The sequence below is a fragment of the Equus quagga genome, chromosome 14 (genome assembly GCF_021613505.1).
Source record: "Equus quagga isolate Etosha38 chromosome 14, UCLA_HA_Equagga_1.0, whole genome shotgun sequence".
NCBI classification, from domain to species: domain Eukaryota; kingdom Metazoa; phylum Chordata; class Mammalia; order Perissodactyla; family Equidae; genus Equus; species Equus quagga.
The window spans coordinates 89,389,503-89,411,016 of NC_060280.1; the positions used below are offsets into that span (position 1 = coordinate 89,389,503).

The 21,514-nt window shown below is 40.5% G+C and overlaps 1 protein-coding gene across 5 annotated transcripts in view; it reads right to left on the reverse strand.

The window, feature by feature from the left end:
- Positions 1 to 2,960: 2,960 nt before the first annotated feature.
- Positions 2,961 to 21,514, reverse strand: part of LOC124252285 (zinc finger protein 426-like) — a 31,443-nt gene continuing 12,889 nt past the window's right edge. Inside the window, exons 2-7 of one of the 5 annotated variants that reach the window (XM_046685569.1) lie at positions 20,030 to 20,120; positions 19,055 to 19,181; positions 18,367 to 18,444; positions 17,576 to 17,619; positions 5,716 to 5,787; positions 2,961 to 4,353 (exon numbers count right to left, since the gene is read on the reverse strand). In XM_046685569.1, the coding sequence (XP_046541525.1) occupies positions 4,294 to 4,353; positions 5,716 to 5,787; positions 17,576 to 17,619; positions 18,367 to 18,444; positions 19,055 to 19,181; positions 20,030 to 20,062 (414 nt within the window). In that variant the 5' untranslated portion in view covers positions 20,063 to 20,120 and the 3' untranslated portion in view covers positions 2,961 to 4,293. Of the gene's footprint in view, positions 5,788 to 13,294; positions 17,063 to 17,536; positions 17,620 to 18,366; positions 18,445 to 19,054; positions 19,182 to 20,018; positions 20,121 to 21,514 lie in introns of those variants that run through there. The other 4 variants (XM_046685568.1, XM_046685566.1, XM_046685564.1 and 1 more) reach the window with 4 other exon arrangements.

Consider the following 21,514-nt stretch of genomic DNA (forward strand, 5'->3'; position numbering starts at 1 on the left):
AGGACAGGAGACGCTAAACCAATACAGGGTTCTCAGATCTCCCATTATCTCCCCCAGGGTTCAGTGGTCCTAGGTACTCTTCACCCTGTCTACACTCTTCACTGTTTATCTCCATCAGTCACAAGGCTTTAATTGCACCTCTTACACATGAACTTATCTCACTACAACCAGACCAGGAGATCTCATTTTACTTCTATCACTGAAAACTCTTGTGCGTATTGCACTGTGATAAATGCTGATGAATGAACAAATTCTTTGAGTAAGGGCACATTCATCTTCCTTACCTGCTGTGAGAGCACTTGGCAAAATAAGAAGCATGCAGCTGACACCACGAGGGTCAAGATTCATTAGGAATTACTGAACTACTGGCCTGATTTTCAGGATAATCCCTCACCAATATTTGAGGCTCAACTATGTGGGGAAACTCTACTGGGGTCTTAATTGAATGGGGCCTTATTTGGTTCAGAAGCTTTAGAGACAGGTCTATACACAAGAAAATGTGTCTACCTGGTAGATGCAGGTATCTCATTCCTTAGGATAAGCTTTGTATTTACCTAATGAGCATCTGTCAGCTAGTCAGCCACCATTCTTTCATCCTCTGTCTTTCGCTCAGGAAGGCCAAAAAGTCCCGAGTAAGAAATTTAGGAAAGAAAGAATGAATGAGGATCCAGAGCTGACTGTAATTCCCACATTAACCTCATGGAAAATCATTCCATCACCATTTGAAATTCCTGAATGTCCCTTCACACTCAGGCAAACTCACACAAATACACACTACTGCCATCAAATGCCAGAGGAGTCACCTGTCACTAGAGGAAGAAAAGGGATCATGAAGTATGCTGTCCAAGAGAAAAAGGTGATAGTCTTACTTTACACAGAAGGAAACTTCAGCCCTGAGAAATGGGACTCTTTATCTACCCCCGATGATTACGCAGCACCTTTCCCCAGTGGACGTGTAGGAGCAGCTGATTTATCACACAGCCTTCTTAGGCTGACTTCAGTTTCTCCTAAAAGCACCAGAACATTGCTGCTCAGTCCTAGACCATTGGGTACCATATTGGGCAGGGCTGACCTGAAGGGGCATCTAAAAAGGAGCATCACCTATGACTCACCATAAAACAAATCCTGACATCCTCTGAGGCTGATGGTAACTCTCCCCGATACTCCTTTCCTTGATGTCAAGATCACTGCAGGGCACTCACCAAAGACACCTGGAGATTGTGGACTGATGGGCAACAAATGCCCTTCTCAAGATTGTTAAAATATACCTAGATAACTAAGTAGGTGTTCTTGACACAATATAAATCTGAATTTTCAGGAATATACTTACTCTAAGAACAGGGCTGGGATGATTTCAAGGGCAGGTGGAGGGAAAACAAGTGCTTTGCAATGAAAACAAAAACATTGCTTATTTTTCTGCAAAATGACTTTTAACTTTGCTTTAAAAAATGCACTCTGAAATTACAAAATGATACAAATTAAGTGGAGGGTATCTGGCAAGATTTCTAACAACAAAAAATAGGAAACAAGTCAAATTTTATTCATGGATATCTCATTAAATATGATATAGGTATGAATGGGAAACTAATGGAAAAAAAGAAAGATATCTGTGAAGTGAGGTGAGTGATTTCCAGCATCTATTTTTAAGTGAAAATAGTAAGTGCAGATCATTGAGTGTTTGAGTAAGATTGTAGGCAAATAAGAACACGCACAAATGTGCATTGGAACACATAGACACACATGTATTTCTTGTTTGGGAAAGTAAAAAACACACTAGAATGATGTTAATGAAATGGAAGTGAGATGCATGGAAAACTTCTGAGTATACTTTCTCATATTGCTTTGACTTTTGAACCAAATAACTGTTTTATGTGCTCAAGAAGTGAAACAATTTCAAAATTGGAAACAAGAACAAAAAGAATATATAATAAGTACAAAAAAAACTACTAAGAAACATGGAACTTTGGTGACATTAGAATTGCAATACTGCATATTTGTGTGTGTCATGTAGGATAAAGGAAATAAGAAAGAGACTACTGTTATCAGGAGCCAAGACTTAGAGAGAAACATAAATTTAAAATCTGAGACGGTTGGAGAGAAAACGAAATATTAGCTTTGCGTTGTTAATATGCATACAAACTTAGAATTTAAAAAAAGTTTTCTAGTGCTGGAAGGGCCCTGAAGCCCTTGAACTAGATTTTAGCACAGGGAACAAACTGATGTTCATTTCTAAAAAGAACCAGGCTCTTTGGGAGAAATGTCTGATTCCACACGTGGGGCAGGAATGTACAAAGTGAACCTACAACACCTTCTCAGTCAGAAGGCAATAAAGTACTTAGACGTCAATGGGGGTGTGTCTAATGGAGGGAGCTTAAAGGAGCCACCCCCAGATAAACTCGAACTATCAAAAAGAATGATAATATATTGACTGTAGTACATTGAGACAGAATGCATGAGTATATAGTAATAATCACAAGGTAGGAAAAAAGATAAAAGAGGATAAAAAACTGCTAAGAATGAATGAACCATAAGACGACCATTTGGTAACACTCAATATAATATGTGATTCAGGAAAATATCATGAAAATTAAAAAATGTCAGGAAACAGGATATTCCCATAGGGCAAGGTTTACCCTCCTGTTTACTAATTATTCTCCCTAAATTATGGTAAATTCAATTGCAGTTGCTGCTACTAACAAAAAGAAGCTTACATTGGGGCCAGCCCGGTGGCACAGTGGTTAAGTTCGCATGTTTTGCTTTGGCGGCCTGGGATTCACTGGTTCGGATCCCAGGTGCCAACCTACACACCGCTTGTCAAGCCGAGATGTGCCAGGCATCCCACATATAAAGTAGAGGAAGATGGGCACAGGTGTTGGCTCAGGGCCAGTCTTCCTCAGCACAAAGGAGGAGGATTGGCAGCAGATGTAAGCTCAGGGCTAATCTTCCTCCAAAAAAAAAAAAAGACTTACATCATCTCTTTTAAAAGACTCCTATATTTTGAAGTTCTGGGAAATTGACAGGGCTCTCGGGGTCAGGCGAGATGAGGTGGAAGCGGTACCCAGCTTTTCTGTGGTAATAAATTTCGTAATTATAGGCATTCTTTCACTCATGCATTTAATGATCTCAGATCCTCCCTACGAATGCTCTTTATCTTCCCACCTGAATATATTGAAGCAAACATAAATAACTGATGCCCACAACTGGAACAAATTCATGCAGAGCTCACCCACACTGCCAGAATGCCCAGGTTGGTGAGGGACTGAGATGCTTTTCCTTATGGAGATGGTGCAACAAATGTTGCTTAGGAGGCATTTTAGAAGGTGGAGCACAGTGGATGAAAAGGCCTCATGGACACTAGCTGACTGCACAGCCCGATGCATCTCCTGCCTGGCACAGATGCTCGGGGTGGGCCCCCCATCCCTTGCCACTTCAGAGAGAGGCTGTGGGCCAAGCAGGGAGAGCAGGTGGGGGTCACAGAGCAAAAATGGCAGTGGGAGGAGATGCCAGGTGGGCAGCTGGCAGAATACACACCACAGTGGGAGGTGAAGAGCCCAGCCCAGCAGGAAGTAGAGTGATACCTCTGGAGCTGTCTGGTGTCCACGCAGAACACAGGTACTTTCCCTTTGACCGCTCTGATCCTCCTGGTCCTGTTAGGTTCACCCAAGCCCAGGATCTCCAGACCAGACAGAGAAGGAGCAGCCAAGAGAGATGAGCTGGCTGAAGGCACGCTCTTCTATTTCTGGTGATGATCGGAGGGGCTCCAAGAACACAGGGCACGGAGGGGTGAGTGAAGCAAGGAAGAAATGGGAACCGTGACCTTCCTAAGCCAGAAGAAAATTCCAAGCATCTGCAGCAGAGGGGTGGGGACATCTCCAAGGGGCAAGGCACAGCCAGGACCAAGGGTGGGACCAGGCAGGTGTTCCTGATGTGAAAGTGTTGGGAAGGGCTCCTCCTCCCAGTGAGGGAAAGGACTTTTATTTTTCCCCTTTATGGATGAGGAAATACACACACACCGATCAAGTGTGTGCCCATGTTCACCAAGTGAATTAAAATACGGGCCACTGGAACTAAATCCTAAGTCACTTGACACTTTGCAGTGACCTCCAAAGGATGCCTCTATATAAATATCAAACTAGGGGCAAGGGAGGGGGAAAATGAAAGAAATTTAAAGTACACTGGGGCTATGATTGTTAATACTTCATTTAGACACAAAAGCTGGGACTTTTCATATCACAAAAAACCTTTAATGAAAACACAAATACTGCATCATTTCACTTCTATGAGATCCCTACATTAATCAAACGTGTAGAGACAAAGTGTAGAGAGAAAAAGTAGAACTGAGGTTGCCAGGGCCTGTAAGGAGAGGTGAAGAGGGATACATTGTATATTAGAGACAGAGTTGCACTTTTGAAGTTGAAAAGGTTCCTGACATCTATTGCACAACAAAGTGCATATACTTAACACTAGTGAATTGTACACTTAGAACAATTAAGATGGTATATCTTATATGGTCTTCCACAATTTAAAATAAAATCTTTTTGTCAATTTTTAAAAATATCTAGGAAATAAACACCTGTCAAGATATGAAAGGACTTTATAAGTGAATGGGGATAGAATCAGAATTACCATATGAGGCAGCAACGCCATTTCTGGTAAAACGCCCGAAAGAATTGAACGCAGGGACTTGAATACACATTTGTATACTCATGTTCATTGCAGCATTAGACACAATAGCCCAAAAGTGGAAACAACCCAGGCATCCGTTGACTTATGAATGTGATACATATGTAGAATAGAATAGAGTATTACTAAGCCTTGAAAAGGCAGGAAATTCTGGCACATGCTATAGCATGGATGAACTTTGAAGACATGATACTAAATGAAATAAGCCAGACACAAAATGACAACTACTGTAAGTTCTGCTTATCTGAGGAACCTAGAGAACTGAGATTAATGCAGGTTTCATGGGATTGAGAGGAGGGGGAAATGGGGCATTAGAGTTTAATGGGTATGGTTCCAGTTTGAGAAGATGAAAAAGTTCTGGCGCTGGATGGGGTGATGGTCACACAATCATGTGAGTGCACATGCCACTGAATGGTACACTTAAAACAGCTAATTTTAGGTTATTTATATTTTACAAGAAAAAAGTGAATGAGGGATTATTATTAGTTTTAATTAATGTAGCCTCTCAAAGCAGAGATCTGCAGTAAAAGAAATTCTCATCCGGTTTGGCTGACAGTGCCTCTGGGAGAGACCTTATCAGACATACCTGCTCATAAATAGAAGGACCTCAAAGTGCTTGGGGTTTATTGCTGATATTAAATTGTTATATTAGAGTGACATCAGCATCATGGTGAAGTGAGCTGTTCCCTCTCTCTCGCCCACCTATGTTAAACTAAATGGACATCCAATAACCATTGGATTCCTTACACAGCACAACAAGATGCTTAAGAGATCTGTGCATCTATACATCCAAAGGTGAGTGGCCTAGAAGCAGTAGAAATAGGGGAACGGCCCCATTTCCCTCTCCAGCAGCAGTGATCCAGGTTATGGACCCTCACACACTTACAGCAACACTGTGAGTGTAGTCACGTCCAGCCTCAAGCACCTAAACACTGCCTGCTGAGTGGCAGTGGCTCAGCCAATGTGAAGGCACCATGCCTGAGAGGTGGTGCTGCCCCCATGAGTGCAAACCACCCACTGAAGCATCCTCACCTTTGGGAATGTGACCCAAGAGTAGGTGATCCAGCCCATGCGAAAGTGACCTGCCAGTGACTGCAGCCTGGCCTGCAAAAAAATCAGAGTGGTTCAACTGGCACACCTAAGAGCAGACGAGGCAGGAACATAAAAAGCAGTCTCTGATGCCACTGCGGTGGCAGATTGAATCTGCAACCAGAAGCAACAGAAACCACAGCAGAGCGAGTGACACATTCCCCAGTGGTGGCAACCATGACACTAGCTCCACCACCACTGGGGGCTGTACACAAGTCCCTGGATTCCCAGCCCACTGCAAGCAACAATGAGACCCGTGAACCCAGGACACCCTGCGGTGGTGTAGCTGGCTTCACAAGAAAACTCGGAAACAGTAGTGAAGGTGGTGCATGGGACAGCAACATCTCAGCCTGCAGACACCAACTGGAAGAACATGAGACCCAGGTGACCTGAAGGAAAGTAACCAAAGCTGTACTCATATAAGAAAAGGTGATTACCACCACAAATGTGCCAGCAGAGGAGCAATTCATCAAACACCATGATGAAATACAATAACACTTCAAAACAGAAGGAAAATGACAAATCTCCAGAAACCAAACCTGAAGTCACAGAAGATTACAATCTAAATGACAGAGAATTCAAAATAGCTCTCATAAAACAACTCGGTGACTTACAAGAAAACTCAGACAGCTCAATGAGCTGAGGAATAAAATTAAAGAACAGAAGGAATAATTAAAACAAAGAGAATGAAGCCCTAAAACAAATAAACAAACAGAAATTCTGAATATTAAGAACACAATAAATGAGATGAAAATTTAGAAAGCATAAAGAATAGAGCAGGCCTTATTGAGGAGAGGATTAGTAACCTCAAAGACAGAAATCTAGAACTGCTTCAGATGGAGGATGAGAGAAAACTAAGATTTTTTAAAAATGAAGAAATTATTTGAGAAATATCCATTCAATTAGGAATAGTAACATAAAGATTATAGGTATCCCAGAGGAAGAAGGGAGAGAGAAAGGAGCAGAGTTTGCTCAAAGGAAAAATAGCTGAGAACTTCTCAAACCTGGGGAAGGAACTGGATATACAAGTACATGAAGACAAGAGAAGTGCTAATTACATCAATAGAAAAAGACCTTCTCTAAGACATATAATATTAAAACAGTCAAAACTCAATAACAAAAAGAAAGATTAACAGCAGCAAGAGAGAAGAAAATAACATACAAAGGAACTCCCATCGAGCTTTTAGTGGATTTCTCAGCACAAACCTTACAGGCTAGGAGAGAATGGAATGATATTTTCAAAATAGTGAAAGCCAAAAACTATCAGCCAAAAATACTTGATCCATTGAAATTATCCTTCAGATATGATGGAGAAATAAAAGCTTTCCCAGATAAACAGAAGCTGAGGGAGTTCATTACCACTAGACGTGTCTTACAATAAATTATGAAGTGAGGCCTCTGACCTTAAAGAAAAGGACAAAAGTTTACAAATATTTGAGGAAGGGGAGAAATAGAAAGACAAAATAGGAAAATTGCAGCTCTCCATCAGAACAGGTTAACAAACAATTATGACATGAAAGATAAAGGGAGAGAAAGAATCCAAAATAAGTATAAACACTTCAATTTAACCACCAACTCACAAAAGGATAACTTATGACAACAAAAACATGGAAGGAGAAGATGAAAGGGATGGAACCTACTTAGGCTAATGGAGATAAAAAGCTATCAGAAAATGGAGTATCTCACCCATGAGATCTTTTATACAAACCTCATGGTAAGCACAAAACATCAGAGCACAGTCACAAATCGTAAGTAAAAAGAAAACTGAGAAAACCATCAAACTGAAATAGCAGCCAGAAATACAAGGGAAAAGAAACAATGGAAATATACAACAACAAGAAACACAGAAATAAAACGACAGTAGTAAGCCCTCATATATTAATAATCACTAAATGTAAATGGATTGAATTCACCAAGCAAAAGACACAGAGTGGCTGGAAGGATGGAAAAACAAGACCCAATGTCATTCTGCCTCCAGGAAACACATCTCAGCTCTAAAGACAAACACAGGCTCAGAGTGAAGGGATGGGAGGTGACACTGCAACACAATGGCAAGGAAAAGAAGGCAGGTGTAGTCATACTCACATCAGACAAAGCAGACTTCAACATAAAAAAGATAATGAGAAATAAAGATGGGAGTTACATAATGATGAAAGGGACATTCCAGTAAGAAGTCATAACACTGATTAATATATATGCACCTAATACAGGAGCACCAAGGTATATAAAGCCACTATTAACAGAACTAAATGAAGAAACTGATACCAACACAATAATAGCATGGGACCTCAACACTGTACTTATGTCAATGGATAGATCATCCAGACAGAAAGTGAACAAGGAAACTGGCCTTAAATGAAACTCTAGAACAGATAGGCTTAAGACATATATAGAGAACATTCCATCCCAAAACAGCAGAATACACATTCTTCTGAAGTGCATATGGAACACTCTTAACAATAGACTGTATGTTGGGAAATAAGGCAAGCCTCAATAATTTACAAAGATTTTAATCATATCAAGCATCTTTCTAACCACAATGCTATGAAACTAGAAATAACTACAAGAAAAAAAACTAGGAAAGTCACAAATATGTGGAGATTAAACAACATGCTACTGAACAACCACTGGATCAATGAAGAAATCAAAGGAGAAAGAAAAAATACCTGGAGACAAATGAAAATGAAAACACAACATACCAATTCTTGTGAGATTCAGGAAAAGCAGTACAAAGAGGGAAATCATACCCAAACAAGCCTATCTCGATAAACAAGAAAAATCTCAAATAAATGAACTATAACTAAAAGAACTAGAAAAAGAAGAACAAACAAATTCCAAAGTCAATAAAACAGGGAAATAATAAAAATCATAGCTGAAATATAGACTAAAAAAACAACAGAGGGGCTGGCCTGGTGGCACAGCGGTTAAGCTTGCATGTTCTGCTTTGATGTTCACCAGTTTGGATCCTGGGTGCTGACCTACACCCTGCTCGTCAAGCCATGCTGTGGCAGGTGTCCCACATACAAAGTAGAGGAAGATGGGCATGGATGTTAGCTCAGGGCCAGTCTTCCTCAGCAAGGAGAGGAGGGTTGGCAGCAGATGTTAGCTCAAGGCTAATCTTCCTCAAAAAAAAAAAAAAAGAAAGAAAGAAAGAAAGAAAGGATCAATGAAATTAAGAGCTGGCTCTCTAAGAAGACAAACAAAATTGACAAGCCATTAGCCAAACTTGCTAAGAAAAAAAGACTCAAATAAACAAAATTAGAAAAGAAAGGAGAAATTACAAGGGAAAATACAGATGTATAAAAGATTTTAAGAGAATGCTATGAAAAGCAGGATGGCAACAAATTGGATAACCTAGCAGAAATGGATAAATTCTTAGAAGCATACAACCCACCAAAACTGAATTAAGAAGAAACAGAGAATGTGAATGAACGTATCACAAGCAAAGAGATTGAAACAGTAATCAAAATCCTCCACCAAAACAAAAGTCCAGGACTAGATGGCTTTTGTGGTGAATTCTATGAAACGTTCATTGAAGATTTAATACCTGTGCTTCTCAAACTATTCCAAAACTTGGAAGACAATAGGCTGCCTCCTTATCTCATTCTGTGAGGCCAACATTACTCTGAAAACAAAACCAGCCAAGAACACTACAAAAAAGGAAATTACAGGCCAATATCGCTGATGAACATACATGCAAAAATCTTCAACAAAATATTAGCAAAACGAATACAGCAATAGATTAAGAGGATCATACACCACGAGCAAGTGGGATTTACTCTGGGGATGCAGGGATGGTTCAACACCCAAAAATCAATCAATGTGATACAGCACATTAACAAAATGAGGAATAAAAATCACATGATCACCTCAATAGATGCACAGAAAACATCTGACAACATCTATTTATAATAAAAACTCTCAATAAAATGGGTATGGGAGGAAATCACCTCCACACGTTAAAGGCCATATATGAGAAACCCGCAGCCAGCATCATACTTAATAGTGAAAATCTGAAAGCCATTCCTCTGAGAACAGGAAGAAGACAAGGGTGCCCACTGTCACCACTCATCTTCAACATAGCACTGGAAGTTTTTGCCAGAACAAACAGGCAAGAAACAATAAAAGTCACCGAAATTGGAAAGGAAGTAAAACTCTCACCATTTGTGGATAACATGATTCTATTTATAGAAGCCCCTAAAGGATCCAAGAGAAAACTATTAGAAATAATCAACTACAGCAAAGTTGCAGGATACAAGATCAACATATAAAAATCAGCTGCATTTTTATATACTAACAACAAACTACCAGAAAGAAAAGAGTACAATCCTATTTAAAAATGCAACAAGAGGCTGGCCTGGTGGCAGAGCGGTTAAGTTTGCACGCTGTTTCAGCAGCCCAGGGTCCGCCGGTTCTGATCCCGGTCATGGACCTACCCACAACTTACCAAGCCATGCTGTGGCAGTAGTCCAACATACAAAGTAGAGGAAGATGGGCACAGATGTTAGATCAGGGCCAATCTTCCTCAGCAAAAACAAAGGGGGAGTGGCAGTAGATGCTACCTCAGGGCTAATCCTCCTCAAAAAAAAAAAAAAAAACCAGAAGATGAAATCAATAATTCAAAGAGACTTATGCACCCCTATATTCACTGCAGCATTATTCACAATAGCCAAGACTTGGAAAAAACCCAAGTGTCCAGCCATGGATGAATAAATATTTGATATATATATAATAAAATACTCCTCAGCCATCAAAAAGCCACAAAATAGTGTCATTTCTCACAACACGGATGGACTCTGAGAATATCGTGCCAGGCAAAATAAGCCAGAGAAAGACAAACACTGGGGCGGGCCCCACGGGTGAGTGGTTAAGCTCACGCACTCTGCTTTGGTGGCCTGGGGTTCGCGAGTTTGGATCCTGGGTGCAGACCTAGCACTGCTCATCAGGCCACACTGAGGCAGCATCCCACACAGCAGAACCAGAAGGACCTACAACTAGAATATACAACCATGTACTGGGGTCTTCAGGAAGAAGAAGAAAAAAACATATTGGCAACAAATGTTAGCTCAGGTGCTAATCTTTGAAAAAAAAAAAGACAAACACCATATGCTTTAACTCACGTGTGGAAGATAAACACACAGATAGGGAGAACAGAACAGCGGTTACCAGACGGGAAGAGGGTGGGGGAAGGCAAAAGGGTCAGAGCGGCACAAATGTATGGTGATGGCTAGCAACTAGACTATTGATGGTAAACACAATGCAGTCTATACAGAAACTGATATGTAATAAAGTACACCCGAAATTTACACAATGCTATAAAACTTATGTCAGTAATATAATTTTTAAAAAATTTGTCCAAATTGGATCTTCAAATTCTCTAAGGTTTGAGACTTTTCAAAAGTAGAATGTGGAAAAAAGCACACTTAGTCTAAACACCCTGTGACTGGTAAATTGAATTATTCCAGAACGAGTATAATAAAGCCTCCACCCTCTTCTCCTGGAGGCCACTGTGCTGAAGCTCTGTGCAGATGCCTAGGACGTTTGAAAAGACAGGTGAGTCTTCTTGATTGTCTTTAGTAGAAAGACTTGTCTACATACGATTACATTTATATACAGAAACATGCACATCATAGACATGTAAGAAGGTACCTTTCTACCTGAATGTAATGTGTCAAAAATAAATGAAGGACCCAAAAAGACAACACCAAATTCCCACATAAAATATTCTTTTGCATATAAAAGTAAACAGAGGCCCTCTTGAACCAACATTTAGCCAGTGCCCCCCAGAATAGGTCAGACTTGCCAAACCATGAGGATGGGAGGATGTGGGGGCTGAGTCAATGTCACTCCAACAATGGAAATTCTTTTCTGGAGACAAGTCACAAAGGTTACTTAGAAGGCTTTCAAAGAGGGAACTCAGTGGATGAAAAGCCCCTGGGCATGTGCCCTCACAGCATTTTACAGCTCAAATCTTTGCGGGGAATGAACGCCTGAACAGGCTGTTGGACCTGGCTGTGCTGGAAAGCCCCAGGGCCCCAGCAGAAGCCAGCAGCGCACACCAGGACTGTGTAAACAGGTCCCTCAGTGGTCTGGACCAAACATGCCCTTTGACTTTCACTTCAACCCCGATATCATCCCGTTTCTTCAGACTTCACCAAAGCCGGGCTTGGCTGGACCACCACCTATGTGAAAGTCCCCAAGGTACTGGGAACAGGTGGAAGAAAATCTCCAATGAACAAGTGACCACACTTCCGCTTCCTGCCTGGGGATGGCAGAGCTCTGAGGCTCAGTCTGTCCATCAAAATAGACCACCTCAGACTGAGAAATTCTAGTTAACAACTGTGTGGGTAGATATGGGCTGAGGTTGGCTCAGTGCCGGGCTGGAGGCACAAACAGCCCCAGCCAATGTTGAGTCTAGACCCAGAGCTCCAAGGGCTACGGGTCGAGGGCAGGGCCCTCACACGGGGTGGGGGTTGAACCTGGGAATGTTCATCAAATGTTCATCGCCTTCCTAGCGCCCTTACAAAGGCTCTCCCATGATATGCCAGCCAATCCATGAAATAGTCTATTTCCTCCATTCAGCCTTATCCTTAGTCTTTATTTCCCATTTTTATTTTATGCATATTGGACACCATGTTAAAATCTGTTCATTCCTTTGTGTTTTTAACATAACGTTTTCTCTAAGTCTTCTAGCTTTTCTCTTTTTCAAATAACTGCTCTCATTTTTCTGATTTTACTCTATGGCCCAAGGCCTCCATACTAGGTAGTGAAATCGCACCCATACCAGAAATTCTTCACTTAGGACGGGTTCTAAAGTTTCTCTCATAACCATGTTTGCCGTGGATTTCAGTGGGTGGCCCACATGGAGTTAATAAAGATCTTTTTAAATCCTGATTTAATAAAACACTTTATCAAGAATTGCTTAAGGAGGTTATCATATGTAATTTATGCATCTATTGAATTGCTATGTTTTGCTAAGTTAACGTTCAATCTGTTGCTGTACAAAATATTAAATGTCTAGGTAACCAAAGGAATCTGTTTTTTAAAAATAATTCCTGGATTTCGTCTCTTGCTTGAAAACATCTCTTGAAACTGTCTATTATATGCAAACTTCTTAATTTAATTCTAAAACTTACTACTTCTAAAGACATTTGAATCTCTAATCCTCATTGAGTGTATTTCAGCCCAGGGTGTGGGGTAGTGGATCCAACTTTATTTCCTCCAAAAAGAAAATTGTTGCAGTAGTACTTAGTGATAAAATATCCTTGACTTAACGACTTGAAATTCCACATTAAACACTGTATTCCTACATGTACCTGTATTAGTATTGAGACTGTCCTGCATAGTAATATATTTGCCTATGCCCATATCATACCCTTTGATTATAATAGTTTTATATTAAGTTTTAATATTTAGTGGTAAAAACAATATGGAAGCTAACATTTGCTGCATCTTACCATGCTAGATGCCTCACAGACTACAGGTGTATTATGCTCATAACCTCCAAATGGAGTAGGCACTATCACAATTTTCCCTTTTGTTTCTTGAAACAGCTTTCTTGATATAATTCACATAGCATACAATTCATCCATTTATATAATTCAACATTGTTTAGTAAATGTAGAGGCTTTTAGAATGCAGAGAAGTGTTAGAATATTTTCATCATTTCCAATGCAGCTGTTGGCAGTCAAAATCCCCATTTGCCTTCTCACTTTACAGGTGAACACAAATCTCCTGTCTCAATAGATTCAGATTTTCTAGACACTTCATATATATGGAATCATACAATTTTTAATCAATAGCTTTTTTCCACTTAGAATATTTTTAAAGACTCACTGTGTTGTAGCATATATGGCTCACATCATCTTGGCTTTTGGAGTGTATTCACATGAATATGCCCATTTCTCAGCCACTAACCAACAAAAGCTGGGACGAAATCTCCTCCATTTCTCTTGCACAGCCCTTATTGAGGATGCTGCCACTATAACAGTGCAGGCAGCAGGATAAGGCCAATCTGCAGAAGTGACCTCAAACACTACCCACAAGCTCTTAGACTGTGGCAACAGTGACAACTTCTGATAGGACCACCAGGTCTTCTTACAATCAGGATCTCATCTAAGGTCAATCCACGACCTTACACTACACACAAAAGGTTAAAAATAATCAGCTGATCTTTGGTGTTGTTGCCAATAATTAAAAGGACAACAGAGGCACTGAATAACAAAATACCTACCCCAGGTGAACCACAACATGACATACTCCTCCAAACACACAAACATGTGACACAAACATAACACAGAATTCTTGTTCGGGACTTATTAAGCTTGATTTAGATTCTCATACAGTGCTTCAAGTCACAAGAAGGTGTCATCAAGCATCTGCATGCCTGATGGCCATACCTGACACAGCCAAGGTTGCTTGAGCATCCAAACCATGTGAACGTGTATCACTGAAGGTGAAATGATATTGTGCTGGTCTGTCTACATCCAGGGTTCACACTGAGGCGATGCCCTCCCAAAAAGGGCCTGCAGCACAGCAGATTATCCAGACCGGGTATACTGACATGAGTTTTTCTATTTCCACAGCCCATGGATCGAATGACAAACATAGAAGCAGGTCCTATCACCAGTAACAGTTGCTTGAGGCAGACAAATGAGATCATTATTTTGCCAGGCTGTGGTGGGGTATGCTGTGAAAGAGAACATTCCTGATTCTCACCATCATCCTGTACAGCTTGAGGTTAAAAGTCCTCCCGAGGTAGTAGGGTTGTTGTTCACCCACAAAGATCATGAGATCAGGGTATCCCACATTGTAAGTGTTCTCTCAGTTCTCTCTCAACTACACCATGCTTGAAACTGACTTTTTATCTGAAAGGATCTCGTGTGAGAGGGAAAAGATAATTTTATAAAATTTACAGAGATGTCTTTTTACCACCAAATACAGTGGCCAGCATGACTCACCCTAAATGAGTTCAGTGAGCACTCCACACAGTCAAGCAGACACTGCCTTCACAATGTAAGACCATGTCAATCCAACAAGAGAGATGAGGTAGTTAGAAGAGGATTAGATGTGAATGGTGTAGACCAACTTTTGACCAGGGTGCAACTTGGAATGTGGGGGAACTAGACTGGCCTATCAGCAGAAAGAAAGAGACATCATGCACAAGAATGGTTAGGGCCTAATCACAAAGGCTTAAAATAGATCTAGAGAACCACCCAGGATGCTATGCATCTCAGAAGACCCTAAGATTCACACACTCAGGGTAGCACTTCCCCTATTTCCTGTACTCACTTCCTCTTGACTGTAGATCACCACCTTTACTAAAGATGAGAAATGATACAATGGGAAATAACGACTCTACAACATTTCTTACATTCGTAAAGCTTTTCTCCAAAGTGAAATCACAAGTGAACACTGGCAGAACAATTTTCCCACCTATCAGCTGGATTTGTCTCCACTGTGAGATCTCTCACATGTAAGAAATACATATTTCACTGAGGAAATAGGGAAGGGCTTTCCATGTTTCTTAATACTATGGCTTCACTGTTAGTCCTTACATGCTGGGCTGTGAGGAGAATCTCATGGCTTTCCTTCATTTCTTAATTGGAAAGCATCTCTGCAGTGCGGTCCTTTCATACCTTTGGAGTGAATAAGGACTCCTGAGGGTTTTACCACATTCCTTACGCTAATACACTTTCTCTCCAGGGGATTTCCTTCATGACACCAAAAGGAACTGGGAAACTGAAGGATTTCCAACATTCCTTACATTTCTAAGGTTTCTCTCCAGTGTGAGTACACTTCTGAATCATCAAGTACCAAGAACTGGTAAATATTTTCCTACACACGTTACACTCAAAAGGGCTTATGTCTAGTATGGGTCTAAAATGTTTATCAAGATTTGAGGAACTATCAAAGGTTTTCCTATATATGTCACATTTAAAGGGCTTCTCTCCACTGTGAGCTTTTATGTGGTCAATACAGCCTGACGATTTAGTGAAGGCTTCCCCAAATTCCTTATGTTAATAGGGTTTTTCTCCAGTATGAGTTTGCTTGTGAATCCTAAGGTGACAACATTGAAAGCCCTTTCCACATTCCTTACATTTACAGGGTTTCTCTCCAGTGTGAGTACGCTTGTGAATGATTACATATGAAGCCCTAGCAAATTTTTTCCCACATATATTACAACCAAAACGCTTTTCTCCAGTATGAATTCTAAAATGTTCACCAAGATTTGAGGACATAGCAAAGGCTTTCCCACATTTGTCACATTTAAAAGGCTTCTCTCCAGTGTGAGTTCTTCCATGGCGAATAAGGCATGCATATCAAGCGAAGGCTTTCCCACATTCCTTACATTCATAGGGTTTCTCTCCAGTGTGAGTGCTCATGTGAATGTTAAGATGCACAGGACGTGTAAAGCCTTTGCCACACTTGTTACATTCATAGGGTTTCTGTCTGGTGTGAGTTTGCTTGTGACTGTCATGGTCTATAGAAGAACTGAACTCTTCCCCACATTCCTTACATTTATAGGGATTCCCTCCAGTGTGAGTACGCTTGTGAATGATTAAGTATGAAGATCTGGTAAATCTTTTTTCACATATATTACACTCAAAACGCTTCTCACCAGTGTGAGTTCTAAAATGTTTACTATGACTTGAGGAAGAAGCAAAGGCTTTCCCACATTTGCCACATTTAAAAGGCTTCGGTCCAGTGTGAGTTCTTCTATGGACAGTAAGGGACTCATATCGAGTGAAGGCCTTCCCACATTCCTTACACTTAAAGGGTTTTATTCCAGTATGAATCTGAACGTGAGAGTTCAGGTATGGAAACCTTTAAAGGATTTTCCACATTCATTACATTCATAATGACTATTACCGGTGTGAGTTTGTATATGTACACCAACACTTGTGGAGTGAATAAAAGATCTCCCACATTCCTTCCTTTCATGGAGTTTTTCTCCATTGTGAGTTCTCATTTGGGCCCAAAGGTAAGAGTGATCAGCAAAGGCTTTTCCACCATCACTGCATTCAAAGTCTTCCCCTTGCATGCTAGTTTTCCAGTACACAATATCTAGAGTCGGGCTGATGGCTTTTCCCAACTGATTCAACATGAAAAGCTTCTCTCCAGTAGAGGTTTTCTTCTGCAGAGTAAGGAAGCTTTTCCCATACTGATCATCATCATGAGGGTTCCCTCCATCGTGAGCTCTCCTGTGTGTCTCAAGGCATGAACATTCACTGAAGTGTTTCCCACACTGCTCACAATCATAGAGTTCCCACCCACTGGGGATTCTTTCCTGTTGATGAACAGAAGAATAATTCAAAGATTTCTCCAACTCATTAATTTATCCTACCCATCTCAAAACAGAAACATCATGATGCTGATTTCTATCACTTCCATTAAATTCATACACTTCCTACCATGATATCTTTCAAGTCGAATGAGGGAATCCTTCTACCAAAATGATATACCATCTAGTCTAATCTTAAAAGATTCCTGTAAAGTTTCATGGAATTATTTAACTCAGTATCAAGTTACATAAGTAGGAGTGAGTCCTTGAGCGAATTCGGAAGCAACAAATTTCAAGCTAGGTTTAAAATATTCTTAAACTCACATTCAGAATACCTCTCCAGAGACATAGCTCTCTCTCAGGTGAATGCTGCTCATCTTACACATCAATCACTTGTGCCCATGTGTGATCTAATGAAAATCTCATCCTTTTAAAATGTGGAAAATAAGCAATCTCTCTTCTGAAACTTACTGAGCTTACCATTTCTATCCTAGCAGATGCTTTTGCCTCAGAACTAACCTGCTGAATTGCTGAGTCTTTGGTTTTCAGTTGTATTGCCCATTCTAAAACAAAAAATAAGAAAACGTTGGAATTTATAGAAAGAAATGTACATTAAAGGAGTTAAAAACAGTAAGGATCATTTGTATTATTTCTCAACTAAACATACTAATTAAAAGGCAAGACAGATTTTAGGTGCTTGGCTATGTCAAAAGTTTACAATGCTGGGCTGGCCCAGTGGTGCAGTGGTTAAGTTTGCATGTTCTTCAGTGGCCCGGGGTTCACCAGTTCAGATCCCGAGTGCAGACACGACACGGCTTGGCAAGCCATGCTGTGGTATGCATCCCACGTATAAAGTAGAGTAACATGGGCACAGATGTTAGCTCAGGGCCAGTCTTCCTCAGCAAAAAGAGGAGGATTGGCAGCAGTTAGCTCAGGGCTAATCTTCCTCAAAGAAGAAAAGTTTACAATATTAAGGATGTGTAGTCAAAGGTTCACTGGTTGATTAATACAATTCTATGAAAATTAAATATGTGGAAAAGGACAGAATATTATCAGTAAAAGAAAGTAGGAAAGCTCTGGATAAAGACCATATGCTAAATGATGAACTTAAAAAAAACAGAACAAGATGAGATGAGTGGAAATTGTGAGTAAATGAAAAGTATGAATGTATGAGAAGTTGATGATACCTCAAAGCATCAGAGACCAGTGACCTTAGCCTTCTAGAGAAAGCATGTCTTACACCTTCCTCATTGTCATTCCAAACACACTGAAATTTCCATTGATCAGGGAAGTTCTACACAATCACTCACCTTCGAGGACTCTCTCCACTGTCCCTAACTCCTCTTCTTCCAACCAAGAGATCACATTGGGTTTAAACAACTGATACCCTATTCACAGGAAAAGATGTATTAACAGAAAAGCCCTGTGTACAAGATGACAAATTTCCCACAGATCAGCTCCTTTATTTTTAATGAATGTAGGAAAACTATTTCAAAAGAGATAAAAATGCAAACATCCCCTCTTTCTGTGCATCCACAAGATCAGGTGTCTCTGGTCCCTGAAACCCACATTCAGATATCTATATACAGATTACAAAGCATTAGGACTTTTATTGAAATAGGAAATAAAATAAGCACAAAAAGAGATGTTTGTTTTCATGGAGAAACCACTACACCCGTGGTTGTCAAACTTCGTTGTCCATCAGAATCATGTCCAGTGTTTTCATTAAAATAAAGATGTCAGGGTGCAGTGCCACAGTTTCATTCACTATGTCAAAAGTGGAGTCTGAGAATGTACATTTCTAAGAGAGTGACGGGGATGGTGTTAGTCCTAGAACCACAGTTTCACAGAAATCACACTGGATAAAAAGCCAGTAGTGTAGAGACTAGTGTTTGTTAGTTTTCATTATGTGCAGACCACATCACCAGTCATGGAACATAGTAAATACATCATATATTTCTGGTCCATAAGAGGCTACAGGAAAGATGGCAGCCTTACCTACTGTGGTCAGGTTCTTATAGTTCTCCAGCATCACGTCTCTGTATAAATTTTTCTCAGTCAGGCCCAGTAAAGTCCACTCCTCTTGAGTGAAGTGCACAGCCACATCGGCAAAGGAAACTGAGTCCTAAATCATGATACACAAGCTGGCTTCAGTAAACTAACATTTCCACCAGTGTTCACTGGGGAATGAAGATGGCAGACCAATGGGAACAGAAGGTGTCAAACTTTCTCAGCAGCTCTCCCAGGGTGCAATGGTCCTAGGTACTCTTCTCTCTAATAACACTCCTCACGGTTGACTCCAGTTATGGTTTTAACAGAATCTCTAACAAATGAACTTATCTCACCACAACCAGGCTAAAAGCTCCTCTCTTCTTAACTTCTGTCTTGCAGAACAGTCCTAAGCAAACTCTAGAGACTTTTTTTTTTTTTTTTTTAAAGATTTTATTTTTTCCTTTTTCTCCCCAAAGCCCCCCGGTACGTAGTTGTGTATTCTTTGTTGTGGGTTCTTCTAGTTGTGGCATGTGGGACGCTGCCTCAGCGTGGTCTGATGAGCAGTGCCATGTCCGCGCCCAGGATTCGAACTAACGAAACACTGGGCCGCCTGCAGCGGAGCGCGCGAACTTAACCACTCGGCCACGGGGCCAGCCCCCTCTAGAGACTTTTAAAAGCTGATTAATGAATAAATTCTTTGAGAACACTTTCCTCTTCATTACCATGTCATAGCAGCCAGCTAAACAAAAAATATGCAGTTGTCATCATGAGACAATAGTAGAAAGTAATTACCGAAATACTGAGATTAGTCACAGGAACCAATATGAGAGGCTCCACTTTGGGAGGGAATTCAACAGGGACTCAGTCCTTGAGTGGCTTGATTTCTTTAAGAAACCTTGGAGACAGGTCTACCTAGAAGGAAATATGTCTAACTGGTGGATGCAATATGTCACTTTGTAGAAGGACACACCTTGTAATTACCTGAGAACAACTTGTCAAACAGTCAGTCGCCATCCTTTCTCTACTTGTATCTTTTCCTCAGGAAGGCAGAAAATGTCCTTAGAAAGAAGACCTAGAAGAAAGAAGACATGAGGACCCAGGGATGACCATAATTCCCACATTCACCTGCCAGGAAGTCATTCCATTCTGGATTGAAATTCCCAAATATCCTGCACACTCAAGAAACCTCACACAAATACACACCACTGCCATCAAATGTCAGAGGAGTCGTGTCTCACCTGGAGCCACAAAAGGGGACTGTGGGCCACGCTGCCCATCAGGAAAAGCATAATGGTTTGATTTTATAGGTAAGCAAACTTAAGCCCTGAGGAATGTGACTGTTCATTGTCATAATAGTGATGAATGAGATTGCGCAGCAACTCTCCGTAATGCATGTATACTGGGAAGCTGACTTAGAGAACTGCATTCTCTGGTCCACTTAAGCTCCTCATAGATAAACCACCAGCATGACGGCTCAGGTCTGGACCAAAGAAGTCTATAGTGCAGGGAAAACCTAAGCTGCTAAAACAGTACGCTCTATGACAAGAGCATCAGTAACATCAACTGCCATTTACTGAGGACCACTGTACCAGATGTGTCAGTAGGAGCTTACAGCTCACTCAAATACTGGGAACAACTTGAATATTTAAATCTACTCTTTCAACTCTTAACTTTGTATGATCTGAACACAAGTCAAGTATATCTCAGAAAATTACAGTCTAATGAGTTTAGAACACTTTAAATGTAGAAAGTGATGTAAAATATCTCAAGTTTTTAATATTCTTTATATGCTTAAATATTTTCCATACATATATGATCTACACATTCCACTGGATGGCCCTGGTTGAGACTGTTCCTGAGCATACGAAGCGAAGAAAAAGGAAATATTTTATTCAGTCAACCCTTGAGCTTCCCTTGATGGATGCTGCAGAAGTCTAAAGCTCTGGGCCTGCCTCCTTTAAGTTCTTAAAGCTCCTTTACTCCTTTATTCTGTCAGTAAATAGTGAAGTTATGTCCCTGTCTAGTCACTCAGTTGAGAGCAGTAACATGTACAAAAACATGTCACAGGGGTTCAAGATCCAACATTGATACACTAAAGTAATAACTGATAGACCAACTCAAAAGTGATAGAGGAAAATAAGCAGGTAAGAAAATAAAGGGTGTCTTACACACACACACACACAAATACATATACAGAAAGCAGTATTTTCTGTTGGTTCCTGAACAAGAAAATGGAAGAAAAGGGAAATAATCATTACATCTTTCACATCTGATCCTAAAAGATTAGAAAAAGTACATCAATCTTTATACAAAAGAACTCGGAAACATTAAAGTACTGGGAAGTCCTCACAGGTCTTGGTTAGAAACACTCCAAATACGTATGTGCTCCATCCTGGCCTTGGGAATGGGCAACACTACATCATAGCTTGCCCAACATTTTTATACTTTATGAGTCTTTTCAGACAA